Source organism: Lactuca serriola, chromosome 8 (genome assembly GCF_051521515.1).
Source record: "Lactuca serriola cultivar US96UC23 chromosome 8, Lser_US96UC23_V15, whole genome shotgun sequence".
Classification (NCBI taxonomy): Eukaryota; Viridiplantae; Streptophyta; class Magnoliopsida; order Asterales; family Asteraceae; genus Lactuca; species Lactuca serriola.
The window spans coordinates 50,088,675-50,108,450 of record NC_136415.1 but is presented as its reverse complement, the minus strand read 5'-3'; the positions used below and the strand labels follow the sequence as shown (position 1 = coordinate 50,108,450).

At 37.8% G+C, this 19,776-nt stretch overlaps 1 protein-coding gene across 2 annotated transcripts; it reads left to right on the top strand.

Moving 5' to 3' along the window:
- Window positions 1–6,983: 6,983 nt before the first annotated feature.
- On the top strand, window positions 6,984–8,748 carry LOC145070925 (Translin family protein). Of its 2 annotated transcripts, none has more exons than XM_079017878.1 (7): window positions 6,984–7,111; window positions 7,247–7,368; window positions 7,583–7,662; window positions 7,776–7,917; window positions 8,006–8,155; window positions 8,239–8,440; window positions 8,526–8,748. In XM_079017878.1, the coding sequence occupies exons 1-7, from the start codon at window positions 7,000–7,002 to the stop codon at window positions 8,624–8,626; spliced, it is 909 nt and encodes a 302-aa protein (XP_078874004.1). In that variant the 5' UTR covers window positions 6,984–6,999; the 3' UTR covers window positions 8,627–8,748. The 2 variants fall into 2 exon arrangements, with proteins under 2 accessions (XP_078874004.1, XP_078874005.1); XM_079017879.1 differs by having other exon boundaries at window positions 6,998–7,111; window positions 7,253–7,368.
- Window positions 8,749–19,776: the final 11,028 nt, after the last annotated feature.

Sequence of the window (19,776 nt, the reverse complement as noted above, 5' to 3'; positions counted from 1 at the left end):
TAACCATTGTAGGGACGAGTCCTTTACTTGAAGGATTATCTAAGCGTCGTCGCATGTGATGGTATCCAGGTGATGGCTAATTGGCAACACAAGGAGACCTTCAGCAGCTGAGGACTGGTTTGAGTTGAGTCAGAGGTTTCCCTAGGGTAAGCCTAGGATGAGATAGAGTTGAGCAGTATTAGTGGATAAGGGACCTGGTGGAGTCAAAGCAATTCCTGAGGAAAGTACGGATAGATGTGGAAGGTAGTATGGGCCCGTACTACTGAAAGCAGAGGATCCGTACTCGATTCGGGAAGGGCAGAGACAAGACCGGGAACCTGGTAGGGCATGTTTGGTCTCGTATCAGTGATGAGTATTCTGATAGTGGTTGTGGTATATTTTCAGCATGGTGACATTGCGAGAGAGACCAGCGGGCGGATCAGGCGCCGGAGAGGGATCAGGCTCGGGTTCAGGGACCGAGCAGCTCGAGGAGCGGATGAGGGAGTTGATATCAGCTGAGGTTACGCGCAGTATTCTAGCTCAGACTCCTGTGATCTTTGGCACGGTCAAGGAGGGCATACTAGAGATCTTGGAGGAGAGGCTGGGAGCCTTCCGTACTGAGATGATGGCATTGATGGGAGCGCGTACCTTGACATTTCGAGAGTTCAGAGCCTGCGGGGCACCAGATTATCATGGGGCTAGGGACCCCACTGCTAGCAGCAGATGGTTGGCTGATGTTGCCAACGCTTTTCGTACGAGCAAGTGTCCCGAGGGGGACAAGGTTAGACTCGCCTCCTGTCTTCTGAAGGACAGAGCGAGGGATTGGTGGGAGGAGATTGGTCATGCTTTGGGGGATGATGCCGCGTTGGACGCGATGAGTTGGAGCGATTTCTCGGCCAGGTTCAGGGCGGAGTTTTCGCCGATTATTGAGGTGCAGCAGCTGGCACGAGAGTTTCAGGATTTGACGCAGACTACTGAGACTGTGGCGGAGATCACCGCCAAGTTCAGGGAGAGGGCTCTTCTTGTACCGCAGTATGTAGCGGATGAGGAGATGAAGAAGGCTCGGTACCATGAGATGTTGAGGGACGACATCAGGGAGTTCGTGAGCAGGTCCAGCTGTAAGACGCTGGAAGATATGATTTCTCGGGCTAGGGAAAGGGAAATTGATTTGGAGCAGATCCGGAAGAGGAAGCCGGATGAGGTTCAGGTATCAGCAGGTTCGGGCAAAAGGCCCAAGGGATCGGATTCGAGATTGAGGGATCACCAGGACCGCATTCGGTGCGGAAAGTGTGGCAGGGCGCACGGGGGTGCGTGCAGGAGTGGTAGCGGTGGTGAGTCTGGCTGCTTCAAGTGCGGTCGGACTTGTCATTTTAACAGGGATTGTACTGTTACCGCCGCGCAGGGATCAGACATGATATGTTTTCATTGCAACCAGTGGGGCCACAAGAAGGCCCAGTGCCCCAGTTTGTCTTCAGCAGGACAGGTGATGGCACCCGCCCCTGCAACCTTGAGGATCGCAGATGGCCGTCAGGGCCGGGTAGAGGCACCTGCAGCAGGGAGCAGGGCTTTCCAGATGACGACTTTGGAGACGCGAGCATCGCCGGACGTTGCAGGTATGCAATTTCCATTCTCAGTTCTTTTATTTTGTGCATGATTTCATTGTTATGGTTCTGCATCATTATCGGTATGAGTATTTTATTTTGATTGGTTGATTGTGATCGAGTTATATGCCATCTGCATACCTTGGATATTTGTATGGTAGTTAGGGGGATGTGCTCTATTGAAGAAGGTTTCGAAGGATGCAGTAACTGTAGCATGCTTGGGAGGGATTTGGTACGTTTCGCTAGTTCAGAGTGGTGCAGTGATTGTGATGGATTGTCTAAATCCCTAGCTATGGCAGGCTTGGGTTCCTCAGTAGATGGGTTATGGAATGGTAGTAAAGATCGGGATCTCTTTGAGTATTGAGCAGCAAGGGGTAAGCAGGATCGAAGTGGGGGAGAATCCTCCGGGTGTGCCCAGAGAGGAGCACGCAGACCTAGAACGAGTACGTGACCTCCGAGAGGGAAGAGAAGTAGTTCAACGTTTGATGGATTGAGGATTCCAGGGTTGGGAGTTTGAGAAACTCCATATCAGCTAGCGCGTGGGATGGTATGGTTGGTTATGATTGAGAATTCAGGTTGTGGATCGCCTGAAGGACTCGCGGGAGTCGGAATAAGGATCTTGAGAAGCCGATGGCACGTGGGTGCCTTCGTATTAGCAGTCAGTGGTAGGGAGTGTTGTAAGACTACGAGGCAGCCGTAGCATTCACTAGCAGTCGGCAATGGTTGGTGATGTAAGACTACGGGTAAGCCGTAGCATTCCTTAGTAGTTTCGTTAGCGGAGTCGGGGCGAGGCCCTTATCTCCTAGTGATCAGGTAGGGATCAAGAATGGGTAGTGAATGAGAGTAGTAAGGAGTTGCCTGTATAGCTCTAGAGAGGTGAGACCTTGGGAGAGGCCGCTCCAGGATATAGCTGGGTGAGAGCCGTGGGCGAGGCCCGTATGAGATTGGCAGTGTAGATGAGACCTGGGAGCAGGGTTGCTTAGTAGTATGGTTGGGTGAGACTCGAGGGTGAGGCCCGTGAGTTTTAGCAGCGCAGGTGGGACCTGGTCGGGATCTTAGTGTCAAGTTAGGGGATCGGGGATCCCAGGTTTGTAGTGCCTGGATGGCAGGATTGTATGAACAGTTATAGGTGGTCGAGGTTTCTTTGGAAGTCGCTGGGAGCGACCAGTGATGGTGTTGGGACTAGCTACCGGTGGGAACCGGTAATCCAGTCATTGATAGGTTTGTAGGGACCAGGGCGGTCCCGGTTTATCAGGAAGTCAGTCGGGGAATAGTTGAATTGCCAGTCGGTGGCAGTGCGAGTATGCAGCGTATGGTGGAGCTCAGTTAGTTGAGCCGAGGGGTGCTCGACACCAAGTATTGGCAGGAAGGAGTGTCAGTGAGTGCTGACGGTGATGACCCGTTCTGGGAATAGCAGGGAGGTGATGGAGTTAGTGAAGGATAGGACCTTCACAGTGTCAAAGGAAAAGTCGGTTATGAGGCTTTGCCTTGGAAAGGCAAGGGATTTGCGCAAGGAAAGAAGTGGAGAACCTCTGCGGGTTCAGTGCAGTATTGGTGGAAGACCAGCGCAGGTAGGCGGCTGGTGTTGGGTATTGGAGGCAGACTGTAGGCGGTGGGCCATGGTAAACTTCGAGGACGAAGTTCAGTTTAAGTGGGGGAGAGTTGTAACACCCAGGATTTTGAAAGCCAAGAAATTAAAGGAAACCCTAAATTTAAGAGGGACTCGACGAGTCAAAGGAAGGACTCGGCGAGTCGGAGCGGGATCCGGGTCGATAAGAAAGTGACCAACTCGACGAGTCGGCCAAGTGGACTCGGCGAGTCTGGTCTGTGCGAGGAAAACCCTAAATCCGGGGCTTGGAACCTATTTAAACATCTCAATCTTCTTCCTAGGGCTCCTTTACAGCCTCTCACACCCAGAACGCCGCACCTTAAGCCCCCATTGTCTTTATTCAAGCTTTTAGCCATTTTTGAGTGGTGTTAAGGAAGAAGAAGGAGTGGGAATCTTTGAAGCATCAGGGAGTGGCTTTGGATCTGAAGTTTGGGAAGCATTTCAGAGCATTGGAAGGTATCAATTCGTTTCCCTCCTTTAGATCTTCCTTGGATATGAGTTTGGGGCTTTTAAGCCATGTTTAAGGTCAATCTCGAGTTTGAAGTCCAGATCTGAGGTTGCTACCTCAGATCCATGCTTGTTTTGGAATGGAATCCCATAAAGTATCAGCCATTGGGTGGAAATTGGAGCCTCTTGGTCCTAAACCCTAGCTATGGGTGTATTTTGCCTAGATCTCCCTCTCTACACGTAAAGTTTGCAACTTTACGTGGGAAATAGGCTTGGGGAGGGTAGATCCACAGTTTGGAGCTCATGCATGACTCGGAAGTCCTCTGCATGTAAGTGAATCTTAGTGGACTCGACGAGTCCTTCGAGTGGACTCGGCGAGTAGCTTGAAGATGAGGAGGAACTCGACGAGTGGGATGAACAGCTCGTCGAGTCGGATGAAGATAGGCATGAACTCGGCGAGTTGGATGAACAACTCGGCGAGTTGGATGAAGATTGCCGTGTGCTCGGCGAGTCTGTTCTTAGACTCGGCGAGTCAGATCGAGTGGTCCCAAACCCTTCGATTTAAGACTCGAGTCAGCGAGTCGAGCCAGGACTCAGTGAGTTGGACAGGACAGGAATCGGGAATCAGTAAACTCGGCGAGTCAGGGGCTGACTCGGCGAGTAGAGTCGCGAGTGGAAGGACTCTGGATTTATGAACTCGGCGAGTCAGTAGGGTGACTCGGCGAGTAGGCTTGACCTGGAAGGTTGACTTTGACCAGGACATTGACTTTGACCAGAGTTGACTTGGTTGACCTTTGGAGGTCAGTTAGACTAAGTGTTGGGTTGTTATTGGTAGCTCGGGGAGCTAGCGGAGCAGCAGTTCGGAGTTAGCGGTCAGGTAGCGGTCAAAAGGGGTTAGCAGCAGCAGTTCAGCGGTATCAGGTGAGTTTCCCTTTGTATGAATGGGTCTACGGCCACAAGGCCGACCCATGTAGTTATGAGTAGAAGACCCGGGGGTTAGCCCTAGGCACAGTATGCTAGTATGATATTGGGACGAGGTCCAATGACAGAGGGCGGGTGCCCAAGGAGCGGTTTATGTGATAATTTATACTTGTTGTCTGTGTGATACTTGTATGTGCCTGGTAGGGAGGTGAGTGAGGGCGAGGTCCCGTATCTCACCAATAGCAGAGTGTGGATGGTGTTCCACATCTCAGTAGCAGCAGAGCAGGGGCGAGACCCAAGTTAGGAAAGGAGTGAGGGTGGGCTGGGCCCGAACCTCACTATCAGCAGGATTATGGACGAGGTTCCATGACTCATCAGTAGCAGGACTCGGGCGGGGCCCAGAGATAGGCGAGGCCTTAGAGCAAGAGTTGTTAGTATATGTTTAGCTTATGTAATGTTATGTGATATGTTTATGTGCTATTATATGTTAGTGGGCGAGGCCCTGTGACAGGCGAGGCCTAAGTGAAACAGATCTGTATCCGAGCGGGGCTCGAAGCCAGGCGGGGCCTGGAGCGGCGGGGCCGTTATAGCGGGCGAGGCCCGAAGTAGAAGGGCGAGGCCCAGGATAGCGGGCGTGGCCCAGTATGTGCAGTATGTGATTTTGCGTGGTATGTGGTAAGGTGGGGAGCTCACTAAGCTTTGTGCTTACGGTTTTCAGTTTTGCTTTCAGGTACTTCCGGTAGCGGAGGGAGGAGCTCGGGGTGATCGCATGGCACACACCATAGAGTAGTCAGCCTGGGAATGTTTACTCTGATAATAAACATGTGTTTTGAAAACTTATACTCAGATTATGTTTTGGAATGATGTCTTGTTTAAAGTAATGTTTTATTAAAAAGAAATTTTTGGTCTTGAAGTTTGGGATGTTTCACAGACTTTCAGCAGCTACTTTTCGAGATGAGTTACCTTCCAGTAGCAGTGGGTCTACGACCACAATGCCGACCCACCAGTAGGAGTTGTATGATTAGATGATTATCTCTGTGATATTCATCTAAGGTTGCTACTACCTATGATATGTTTATGTGCTAGTATGATATGATGCTATGTGCTAGTGACAGTAGGGGAGATAGTCCCCAGATTACCGGTCGATAGGGCCGAAGGGGCAGTCATACCCAACCATGCTAGATAGATTATGTGATATGTGTTATGTGGTAGTAGTAGGGGAAATAGTCCCCATCATCCGGTCGAGAGGACCGAAGGGGAGACCAGCACCCAAATATGCTAGTCAGCATCCGGTCGAGAGGACCGAAGGGGAGTCCAACACCCAGATATGCTAGTCAGTATCCGGTCGAGAGGACCGAAGGGGTAGGTCGGGCACCCAGATATGCCTGACAATATATGTATGTTATGTGGTTATATGGTATGTGGTACAGTGGGGGAACTCACTAAGCTTCATGCTTACTTTTTCAGTAGTTGTTTCAGGTGCCTCTTCAGCCTAGGGGAATGAGCTGGCGCGGTAGTGGCATATCACACACACGCTCTTTGTTTTCCACACTATGATATATTCTGGGATTTGTACTCTGGCAATATTATGTTTTACGTTTTGGTTTACAGTTACGAGACATGTTTTATTTAAATGATATGATCGTATGGTAGTTTGTTACAAACGTCTTGCAAATCACTTAAATAAAAAAATGAAATTTTTGGCCCGTATTTTGGGATGTTACAATAATGTATTTGTTGTTTTTATTTTTCAATTGATTGTTCAAGAATTTGTTATTCTACTAGAAGTTTTTAAAATTCATGATAAAGAAATAGGTTCAAGAATATTTTTATTATTTATGGTTCGAGAATATTTTCATTTTTGAATATACTCATAAACATATTCTGTCAGAATGTCTGAATTAAAAGAATTATAATTCGTAAAATCGGATTTTTAAAAGTAATAGAATCTATGATCCCTTAAAAAAAATGCAATTTTCCTTTATTAAATCTATATTAATTGACTAAATTACTCTTGTAATTAATTAAGATGATTTTTTCAATTATATTTAATTCAATAGTAGTATATATTAATCACTTTCTTAAAATAAGTAAATTTGATTGGCCTACATTTATGAATACAATAACACAATAGTTATTTTAAACAAAATAACCTAAACCTAAACATATATATATACATATATATATATATATATATATATATATATATATATATATATATATATATATATACGGTTCCAACGGTACCCAGCGGTTCCGGTTTCGGAACCGACGGTTCTAAGATGGTTTCGGTTCCAAAGGCGAATACCCGGTTCCAATGCTCGTCCGTAGCCAAAATAAAATCTAAGTCATGTGAACTTAATTAATCAAGAATTACAATCCTTGAGAAAGATAATAATTAGAAAAATAAAATAAGTACGAAAAAATGTTATATTCGAAGAGATGGAAATCGTTTTTGGTAGCGCCAGTCGGCAGATGTTGTACTCGTGGGCGTCGTTACATTTACACAGGCAGCTCTTTCTCATGGCTCCCAAATCTCACCGCATCCGTCAACGTAATTCCTTAAACCCTAACTTTTCACCTGCAAAAAACCCTAATTTCTGTTTTGGGTGGAGTTCTCCTTTTATAATTCGAATTTCGAAAACAATACTTACACTCGCTTACATTTATGTTAACATTTTCAATGCAGTTGCAGATTCAACAATGCAAGGAGCTGTTAAAAAACCTAGATCAATCGCAACGGAATCAGCCCCAACATCGTCATCCATGAAAGACTCTTTCTCAAGATACGCTGAATACCTCAATCAATTCGTTAGTATTCTCGATTTCTTTATCCCCAACACTCGCACATTTCTCGCTTCTTATGTATACCTCTATCAATTATCATGAATCTACTTCTGATGATTTTACCTAATGGCATCCCGATTCCCACTAAACCGTTTTAGTACGTTTGTGATTGCAAACTTGTTATGATTGCCATATCGAGATTTTCCCCAAATGAATTCGCGATAATTACTTATTGCAGAATGACAAGAGGGAAAGGGTGGTGAAAGCAAGCCGTGATATAACCATTAATAGCAAAAAAGTGATCTTTCAAGTGCACAGGTGAATTTCCATCCATGGTTTCTTCAAACTTTAACCATTCTTAGTTCCTATAAACCTTGATTTATGTAATTTTAAGTTATTTAACTCATTTTACTCCAACCCTTCTTCAACAGAATCAGTAAAAACAACAAAGACGAGGTGTTACAGAAAGCCGAAAAAGATCTTTCAGCTGTGAAAGATCAGTATATAGCCCGATTAGTAAACGAATTACAAGGAACTGATTTCTGGAAACTAAGACGCGCATATTCTCCTGGGGTTACCTCTTTATCCACATTTCACAAAATTCCCATAAATAAAATTACAAAATTACTTATTTTAAATAATAAAGCCTCCACCTTTTCAGGTTCAAGAATATGTCGAAGCTGCAACATTGTGTAAATTCTGCACTAGTGGCACTCTATTGAATCTTGAAGAAATTAACTCCTTGTTGTTACCACTAAGTGACCCTTCTCTTGAACCCTTGCAAATCAACATCCTTGACTATATCTTGGGGGTATGTTAAAATTACCTTTTTGCCCCTCTCAGTGACATTGATATCTTTATGTAAATTCTGACATGATGTTTTTTTTGGTCTAGCTGGCAGATTTGACTGGGGAATTGATGAGGTTAGCAATTGGGAGAATATCAGATGGGGAAATTGAATATGCTGAAAAGATATGTAGATTTGTTCGTGAAATCTATAGAGAACTTACGCTTTTGGCTCCAAAAATGGATGAGAGTTGGGATATGAAAAGTAAGATGGATGTGATGCTTCAGAGTGTAATGAAAATAGAAAATGGTATGTTTTTTTTATATATCTAAAAACTTTGTAATGTGTGTTTATGTAGTGTGTGAATTTTTGTATTGTTTTTTTATTTTTGCAGCTTGTTTTAGTGTTCATGTGAGAGGGTCAGAGTATACATCTCTAAGCGGAATGGAAGAAGATACGAGTTATGCCTTATTGGGAGTGTCTGAATTTGATTAATTAAGTAGTTTTTATGTTGTGTTTTGTGTTTATGAATGTTACAATGTTTTACCTCATGTTTTGTGAAACTTGCTTTTGGATAATTGGTGTAAGTATCTATATTTGGTCTCTTGTTTTCATTATCCTTTTGTTAAAAAAAATATGTCTAATGTTTTAGGTATTAATATTATATAAACAAATAACTAATTGAAAGATCATATATATATATATATATATATATATATATATATATATATATATATATATATATATATATATATATATATATATATATATATATATATTGATTAAAAGCAAATCATTTGTCTTATTTAATATTTTAGACAAGATCAATAGAAAACTCAAGTGAGGGAGGGAACTATAGATTTTTGGGAAAATGACTTAGGAGGGTAACCACCTCTTATCCGTGTTCACATATTGATAACTTCTTATTTTTTGTATATAAGAAAACAACTAACTTGTTTTAACTGTTTAAATTACACAAATATTACCGGCTAATACATGTTTTAACCGGTAACTCAAAGGGAAAATGACTTAGGAGGGTAACTATCTCTTATTCGTGTTCATATATTGGCAATTTTTTTTTTTTTGTACATAAGAAAGCAACTAACTTGTTTTAACCGTGTAACATCCCAAAATCATGACCAAAAATTTCGTTTTTAATTTAATACTAAAATCATAATTGTCAAACCATTAATTTAATACTCCGGCGTCAGCCCCCGCCTGACATTGAGCCCCGCTCGGTATACATATCTGTCTCTCTTAGACCCCGCCCGCTAAACACATACAATCATATAACGTGCTAACACATAAACAAACATACTTTACTATATCACTGTCCTAAGAAACATACTCTGCTAATAATGAGATACAGAACCTCGTCCGTACTCAGCTAGTGATGAGATACGGGACCTCGCCCACACTCACCTCCCTACCAGGCACATACAAGTATCACCCAGACAACAAGTATAATCTAACATGCAAACATTCCTCGGGCACCCGCCCGACATCGGACCTTGGTCCGAAATAACATACTAGCATACAATGCCTAGGGTTAACCCCCGTGTCTTCCTACTCATAGACTACATGGGCTGGCATTGTGGCCATAAACCCATTCACACAGTGAGGAGACTCACCTTGCACTGTTGAAGCCCTGGCTGGAACTCTGCTGGCGACTAACTGGCAATTCCCCGAACTGCTACTCCTTTGGCTCCCCGAACTATCAATACGAAAATAACACTTAGACCAGAATACCCTCTAAAAGTCAAACTAAGCCAAACCTGATCAAAGTCAAGGTCAACGGTCAATGGTCAAAGTCAACACCCAGATTTAAATAGGGTACCAAGACCCGGATAAGATGCTGGGAATGGAACCAAAAGAAGGAGAATAACTCGCCGAGTAGGTCACTTAAAAACGAAAATTTTGGTCATGATTTTTGGGATGTTACACAGTTAAAACAAGTTAGTTGCTTTCTTATGTACAAAAAAGATGTAGTTACCCTCCTAAGTCATTTTCCCTTTGAGTTATCGGTTAAAACATGTATTAACCGGTAATATTGGTGTAATTTAAACAGTTAAAACAAGTTAATTGCTTTCTTATGTACAAAAAATAAGAAGTTGCCAATATGTAAACACAGATAAAAGGTAGTTACCCACCTAAGTCATTTTCCCATAGATTTTTTCCCCATGGATTTTGTCAATCAAAACACTCACGTTAATAATGCACTAATCGTTTTAGTGAAACGTTAAAATAAAAATAAGGTGCATATGCTCAAAGTCTGCAATTTTTTATTTTTTCTTTTTAAATTTATAAATATATTCTGTGTCATTAAAGTTTTATTGTAGATGTTCGTGGTAAATCGACAACAAGCTGAACCATAATCTTTTTTTTGGATCGTCAACTAATTTTTTTAAAAACCACATACATAAATCTAAGGGTCATAACATTACTATACATAATCTGTTGAACTCTATTGATGAGTTCGATAACATTTGGTGCAAAGAATCAAAAAGTATCAAACACGAAAGGTATAAACATGTGTTGATTTTCCATGTATGTTTTCACATGTTTTGTCACTTTATATGAGACAACTTTTAGAACAACGTGCCCTACAGTAAAAATCTCATTCCTCAAATCCAGGAGAGGAAAAACTCATGTTAGATCCACACATGCGTGTTTACTTCTTACCCATCCAAAAACAAAAATATTGACTGATATAAGTGTTGATCTCCTTTCCAATGGTTCAATCAAGAAATTCATAGGTGCCACTTTTTTGGCTGAAACCCCGACATATCAAAAAATGTCAAAAAACGTGCCTAACCAGATCATGTTGGTACTTAAAACTCGAGAGCTATCTACATTATACTGCATGCTCCTCAAAAAAGTTCAAGCATACTTTGCAACAAACATTGTATATCTCGTCAATCAAATATTAATGGGATTATAAGACGATACTTAAAGATACCACGATACTCCACTTGTGATATATATTGGCCAAGACCATCGATAAGAATGACCATAAGAAAAATCTTGAACATGTGGTGCCTAAAAACACTAAAAAACTATTTTCAGTCTAACAATCATGTCAAATTGTACTTTTATGCCTTGAACAATTTTACTAAAAATAACACTCACTAATGCATGTTGGGTTTTAAGAGAGGCCATGTCATTAGTGAAACTGCTGAAACAAAGCTCGTAAACAAGTCAAAACACAAACATAATCTGAATCCATACCACATATAAGATTAAATGTCATTCGAAAATAAATATATAAATAAGCTCATTTTTGCACATATATACAAATTATTATACGTATGCGTGTATAATACGTACATATGTATTTTTTTTTGAATTTTTTACGATTCACTAAAATGATAATTATACTATGCATGTGTTTGTTTGATTTTGTTAAAGAAAGTAACAAGGAAAAAACCTCTTCAGTTTATTTTCGAAATTTAGTTCTTTCTTGATTAGCTCTATTTAATATATGACTAAAAAATATAATTAAAATAATTAGTGGTCCAGGTATAGTCTTTTTATAGGTTCACACAAAGGTCGGCAAAGTGATCAGTTCACTTATTTGGGTCCCAAAACAGTTAAAATTATTAGTGTGCCCAGCTAAAGTCTTTTATGGTCTTTAAAGGCCCAACAATTTATATTGGTTACCCATTATTAAAACGCATCCATTGTTAACCCAAAATGTTTAATAAAGTGTTTTTTTTTTTTTTTTTTTTTTTTTTTTTTTTTGAATTTCTTGTTAATAAAATTTATAATTATTTGTCAAAATGCAGAAAATATGATGCATGTATGTCTTTAGAAAAACGATTTTTCTAATATGGTTTTCATCCAAACCATAACCGGTTCTATAAGATTGATTATATTGACCCAAAAACCGGTTATAACCCGAAACATTTTCTTTTTACCATTTTACCTTTCTATGATATGATTGTGTATTTATAAAAAGTTTTGTTTATTTTTCAATCTCAATGAACAATGATTTCTTTTGAAGTGATACGTGGAAGAAGAAGGGATTAGAGGCATATGTGGTTGTGAAGCATGCACATTAGATGGTAGTACATTATGGTACAAATATTTAAAGATGAACATTTAAATTATTTGATAGTAATTAATAAGCCTTATTGTCAATATCGCAAGGGCTATTGTTTAAAAGCTTTAAGTACAAACAATTAGCAACGTGCGACTCATATCTTTTTTTTTCTTTATTATTACTTTTTATTATTATTTTTTTTTCTAAACCCGAAAGGGAAGTGTAATGTCTTTCAGTTATATTACACTATATATTATCAAATTCAAATGAGGTCATGTTTATAAAATATATACTACTTGTTTATTTATACACTAAATTATGCATAATAGAAGTATAGCGTTTTGAAAGATAAAAGAGTTTGAGACTTTGAGATGGGGAATTATTAAAATATTTATTTGTTTTTAAAGACATTAAAGAGTCGTATAAATCATCTACATGTTGCATAATGAATTAACTAATATGGTCCATACACTTTAAAGATAAATGTATATCCAATTAAAGAGTAAAGAGATTGTGTTGGTATACAATAATGCCTTCACAACACTTGAATCTTCCTAAACCTTGTATTGTACATGTATGGTATTTCATGTTTTACCTAGATTAAAGAGTATTTTGAGCTGTTTAATATGTATGATCTGTGTCAACAAGGTCGGGTCAAACATTTTTTGGGCTTGGAGCCAAATATGAAAAAGACCCCTTCAAATCACCAAAAATTACTATATCAAAGATATTTTTTTAAGATTCGTGTTAATAAATAAACTATGAACCCTGAATAAAAGTCAAAGTATTCTATTACAAAAGGTTATAATTATATGGAAAATAATTTCATATATAAATAATTTCAAATGAATTTAATTTAAAAAAAAAAAGATAAAAGTCAAAATATAGTTTCTCGTAATATTCCCATAAATTCGAGTATTTTAACTTCAAGGTTGTTAAGATCGGGATCTTATATATGATCGTTTTCCGCTATGCAAGATCGTAATTGTAAGATCGAATCGGATCGTAAGATCCTACCAAAAGCATTTTAAAACATAAAAATACGTATTCATCCATGAGTTAACTATCCAGTTAACAATAAATATTTTGAAACATAAAAAATACATTTCTAATACATTATTTAACAATATACAATCAAAAGAGGTACTCTATGTAGTTAATCAAAAAAATTTTGAATTTTTTAAAAAAAATATATATTAACAATCATACTATTTTACGATCGATCCTACGATCTTACGATCCTACCGCGATTTTACTGAAAAATGATTTGAATAAGATCGAGATTGATTTACCTAGGTGAGATCATAGGACTGTACGATCATTATCTCGATTTTAACAACCTTGATTTTAACCACCTCCAAGGTGTTATTATTTCTTTCTAATATATTTGTAACATAAATTAAAAAGGAAAATAACATAGGCATATAAGTACGGGTGATAATTTTTGACCCAACTCATAACCCGATACGAAAATAAATGAGTTTGAGTTGAGATTTTTGCCCTGTCAACCCATTGGCATTTATTGCATGGCTTGAGTTAGGTTGCTTGTTTGGGTTCATCAGTCAACGTGCCAACCCAACTATATATATATTATATTTAAAAAAAATATATTTATGAATTAATATCATATAATTAATATCTGGCGTTAGAAGCCTCTTTTTTTTTTTTCAAATGTGTTGCTTATTAACTTATAATGTTAGATTTGTATTTGGTTGTTTGTTTCTTCTAGTCAATTTAAAATGATAATTATTAATTAATTTAGAAACGTGTATAATTTGTATAGATTTAATATGTAAAAAGTTACCTAAAAATGACTTATTGACTCTTTGATCCGAAATCGACCCACTGACCGGCATATCCATATACTTAAATAGGTTATGTGTATTGGGTTGGGTTGGGTTGAAGTTTCCAATCCGTCAACCTATATATTATATTGGTTGAATTGAGTTAATATATTCTGAACCACCAACCTATAAACCCGAATCCAACGGAACTTTCAAACCTAGATAAAAATGGGGAAAGTATAGTTGAAGTTGCACATTTAATGGGGTGACGCCTTATGAGGGTTTTAGCGACAAAACTTATAAAGGTAAATTACGACGTAAAATGGGGGAAAACGTTATTGTGGCATGCATTTGAACACGTGTATTTTCCTCAGTTAAACCCTAAACCCTATACATCTTTTCAGGTATGTTGAGGCCACACTTTGACAAATAAATAAAACTTATTTAGTTATTAATAGATAGCGGCAAATTTAAAAATAGGCCATGATACTATTATCTCCCCTATGCGGTCGTCCAACTTACCCCCATTTTCTAGACGAGGCCTATGTGCCAACTTATATAGCACACTCTACACAACCACTATCCTTTAAGATAAAAAGGGAAGAGAGAAATGAGACCATATCTTTAATTATTATTTTAGTGTATGTGTATATTAGGCAAGGTTTTCGCAAAAATAGTCTTAGGATGATTTGTATGTTCTTTTTGTTATGAATACCTAGTGTTCGGCATAAATTTTTTGGAAGTGTTTGAGAGCTTCTAACGTTTGACAAAACGTTTCGTTTTGAACAGAAAGTCTCGTTTGACACTACAAACTTTTAGCGTCTAATTTAAAAAAAAAATGTTCTAAATCCAAATGTTACTTCACGTAGCGTTTAACAAAACGTTATCAGCTAAAAGCTACCCACTTCCCGCTACAAGCTACATGTTACCAACTATTTTTACTGAACACGCCCATAATATGTTTGATCTATATAAAACTTACTAGACTTTCGATCCTAACATATTATTTTACTGAACACACCCATAATATGTTTGATCTATATAAAACTTACTAGACTTTCGATCCTAACATATTATTTTATCATATTACTTAGGTAAGAAACATTAATCTTACATTATAAAAACATTATTTACCTCTTCTAGTTATATTAATGTTATATACCTGCCCATAGTTATTGTACTTGTACATTAATCTTACATTATTTAAAAAAAAAATAGACATTAATCTTTCATTTGGGTGGGTCATATTAAATGTGATAAAGAATCGTATGTATATATGTAAAAAAATGTTGGAATAAAAGCTATACAAAATATTATAAATAAGTTATTTAAAAAAGTTATAAAAGTAGTAAAAAAACTTTTTTAAAAAAATTTAAAGATTTAAGCAAATAAAAATAATTTAATGATAAATCATATACAAAAAATAGTTTAGCTAGTGAAAATATATAATAATTGGTCATACTCGTATTTTTTCAACACAATAAACAAAGTTTAAAGGTAAATCACATATAAGAATCCATTGATTAAATACATATACAAAATAAAGTCTAATGCTGTTAGGGTGTGTTTGATTTTCTTTTGAAGAGGGTGGAAAGTTGGACTACGTCCTCAATCCTCAATTAGCATGTTTGTTTTCTCTTTAAAACCTTGGATTTCATCCATGGAAATCCTATAGCACTTCATTTTCGCCTTACAATATAGACGACAAGTTACGTAAATAAACGTTTTTGATAGAGAACTATTTAAGATAAATAATTTTGATGAAATTCGTAGTAATCAGAAAAGTGAACTTGTGCATATAAAGAATGCCTAAATCTGATTTCGTATAAGGAAGTTATGATTTTTTTAAGTTTTTAGCACAACAGTGTGTGCTGCAGAAATTGAAATTAAAATCGGTCGAGTGTTAGGTAAAACAATCTAAACGACAGTTGAATATCTCGTGAATAGGAGTATGTCGATATAAAGACATTATAGAACGGATACCGTATAAAGGAGTTATGATTTTTATGCAAACTTTAACAGTCAAAGTCTGTTAAAAATAAGGTGATAATTAGTCGACGAAGTCTAAATGAAAACTGTAGTACTCGTCGATAGCTACACGTGAATATAAAAAACGTCGAAAACGAAGCTCGTATGAGAAATTTACCATTTTTAGAAAACAATTAAATCTCGTAGCGCGCGGCGTAGCACGCAACGCTTCTAGAAGGTAGGATGCAGACCACCAGAAATTCGACACATTGTACGAGCCATAAGGAGCTATGTCACAAAAGCGCACGACACACCTAGCAAAAATATCCCATAAATAAGATCAAACCCCCATCATTTCATCCTCACACCTTTCCAAGGAAAACTCTCTCCTCTTTGGTCCAAATTTTTCTTTAGAAATTGAGTATTTGGCGAAGCCTTGGGGCATCTAAGAGCCCAAAGAAATAGAAGTGTTCTATATCAAAGTCCTGCCTACATGGTTATGAATGTATAAATAAGATTTATTAGTAATTCCAGTTATATTTATATTCATAATCGTTGTTATGAATGTATAAATAAAATTTATCAGTAATTCCAGTTATAATATTGATTGATCTACTTACGGGAGAGGTGTCTAGAATGGTCACGTTGACTTAGTTGTTGGATTTCAGAAAGGCTATATGCCAAAATGGTCATGCATCGCAACTATCCTGCTTGGTTGATCCTTATTTGATAGAACTCTCAATATTAATTAGGATTAGTGAAAGATCTATTTTTCATTACCAGATTGTCATTAAGATTAATAAGTTATAGTATTATAGGTTAATACTTGTTAGACGCATTACCCACCAGTTGGATCCCCAGTAGGATCACCCAGATAGTTGTCAATCGTCTGAGTAATTGTCCATGTGAGTTTTCTCAATATATTATGTGCTCCAGTATATATATTATGTATGTTAGGATATAGTTTCCATGTAGTATGCAATTAGGCTAGTTTTGTTAGTTGCATGTAGTGTTGGATTGTTGTCTATTGTACTGTTTATATATGTTGATACACTATGTGGGGGCTGAGGGAGGACCAGCGTAGGGCTGGAGGCCTATAGACTCGGGTGGACTAGCGTTATGCTAAAGGCCAAGTAGCAGACCAAATCTTATACTGAAGAAAAAAAGTGCGGACCAACTTCATGATGAAGGCCAAGATGCGGACTAACTTTATGTTGAAGGTCATTATGTGTATGCATTATATATGTTTGTGGGATATGGTATTTTGGAGAACTCACTAAGCTTCATGCTTACCTAGTTGATTATAAATGTTTCCCAGGTGCTTCATTGATTCATGATAAGGGCAAGGTTCGACTGTACACACACGCATTTGCAATATGTTTTTGTATAATGTAATTATACGTTGATATATTTGAATAAATAAAAATAAAAAAAAATTATGTTGAAAATCGGGACGTTACAAATCCCCTGATTCGATCCACTATGCAAATGTGAAGGGTTAGGAACAAAATCAATAATCTCAATTTTGCCTTAAACATTGCAAGAACAGAAGACAAGAAACGGAGGAAGAGCGACCATGTAGCCTTCGCCTCCACAACTTCTTCCTCTTTCCTCCGCCGAGTCCACCCACCCTTTCCTCCAATTTCTTCCTCGAGAGCGAGATTCGTTCGTTTTGTCTGAACATTTTTTTGTGCGATTGAGATTTTTCGTGTTAACGTTTTTGGATAATACTCGCCTTCAAGCTTTCTTCCTCATTTTCTTCAAGTTTTTTTTTCTTTCTATTGAATAAGGTTCAATGTTTATGATTTGCTATATGTATGTGTTAACAATTTGGATAACATTTGATTTACCATGAATTTGTTATGGTTTGTTACATATTTTCCAAGAATGAATGTTTCATGATATGCTCCACATGATAAAAGTTTGACGAAAACAAATTTGCTACATATTTATACTAAATTTTTTTTCTGATTTTTTACATATCTGTGTTATAAATAGATTTGTTACATGTGTTTAGCAAGTTTCGAAATCATCCCTTATGTATGTATATGTGTATGATTATTTCTTGATCATGTGTGTAACGACCCAATTTTCAAGTCCAAAAATTTCGTTTTTATTAACTGGCTCATAAAAACATTCATAAGAAAATACTGTGAAATCACATCATCTCATAAAACACTGTATCATATCTGAAAACCCAAGTCATAAAATTTGTAACAAGTTAGAGTACAATCCCAGAATAACCATAGTGCGGAAAACAAAGAGTGTGTGTGTAATGTGCTGCTACCGCGCCAACTCCTTCTCCTTAGCTGAAGAGGTACCTGAAACCAAAACTGTAAACTGTAAGCACGAAGCTTAGTGAGTTCCCCCATTGTACCACATACCTTACAATCACATAACATACATACTGCGGGGAAATTCTGGGGTGCCCGACCTACCCGGTACGACCATTCTGGGGTGCCAACCTAACCGTACGACTATTCTAGGGTGCCGACCTTTTTGGATTAGTGTTTAAGCCTGTAACTATATTTGGTATGTACTTGACCCGGTTATGCATGGTCCTTTTGGGTTGCCTTCTCCAAAGCAACTTGACAAGGTAATTTAAGGAGAAAGAGAGAATATTATGGTTTATTAATATATTATAAGAATAATATATTAAAGGAGAAATCATATTTATTTAATTAGTATTAGTCATAAATTAATTAGGAATTAATTTTTTTACTAAAAGAGATTAATTAAATAAAGGGGTATAAACTGTCAAATGCATGATAGTTGAGTTTTGGGCTGGAGAACCTAATGGACTAAAGGGGAACGAAATTATGATGGGGATCCATCATATTTTCGTCCAAAGGCCCTAATCTAGAAGGTTCTATGGGCTGCTTGGTGATTAAGATATCCATTAGGGTTTAGACTGAAACCCTAGCAGCCAACAGTATAAATAAGACCCTAGGCTATGGAAATCGGCTACACTTGCTTCTAAGAGAACCCTAGGGCCGATTTCAGCACCTCTCACCCTCTCTCATATTTCCTTCTTGCTTGTGGGGTTTGTGAACCATTAGAGGAGTTACAATTGTGACTCTAAGCTCAAGATCAAGAAGATTACAAGGATTCAAGCTACTTGGAAGAGGTAAAACACTTAGATCTATTTTCTTGATGATAATTTCGAATTATATATGATAGATCTAGGTTTGTAAGTCTTGGATTCAAAGCATGTACAATAGAGAAACCTAGATCCAAGCATTAGGGTTTGTATGAGCACATAGGATTGTTCTTATGCATAAAACCCATCAGTGGTATCAGAGTCTTGATTGGTTTCAATTGTATGTGATGCTTAACAGTTTTTCTTGTTGAAAATCGACTTTCTTGCCTCTGCCCGACTCAACTCGGCGAGTCAGTATCTAGAATCGGCGAGTTCAAAGTTGACTCGGCGAGTTTGTGCGTCAGGCAGAGGATATTTCGAGATTTAGTTGTTGTTTTGTCTTGGATTTGATGCCTAAATCGTTTTTTGAAGTTAAAATCCGAACTTTACCTTAATTAAATGATTATCCTTACCAAAACAATAGATAATTTCAAATCTTTTGAATATTGGTTATTTATATGATAAATATGGATTATTTGAAATTATTTGGTAATTATCTTATGACTAAAATTGGATTAGGTCAAATATAGATAATTATGAAATTAATTGTTTAATTTAAATTATTTGTTATTTGATTCCTTTTGTTTTGAAAAAGTTCAAAACTTGCCCTCAAGTTTTGAAATTTGAATTTTGTGATTAAAAGTTTAATTTTGAATAATTTAAATTTCAAACCCTTAGAATTTTACAAGTTTAAAATTCAACCCTATACTAT

Excerpts from the sequence above, each read along its gene's own strand:
- LOC145070925 (XM_079017878.1), top strand. The coding sequence starts at position 7,000 with ATGGAAATCGTTTTTGGTAGCGCCAGTCGGCAGATGTTGTACTCGTGG. Across the intron at positions 7,112-7,246 it reads ATCTCACCGCATCCGTCAAC|TTGCAGATTCAACAATGCAA; the intron begins GTAATTCCTTAA and ends TTTTCAATGCAG. Across the intron at positions 7,369-7,582 it reads CTGAATACCTCAATCAATTC|AATGACAAGAGGGAAAGGGT; the intron begins GTTAGTATTCTC and ends TACTTATTGCAG.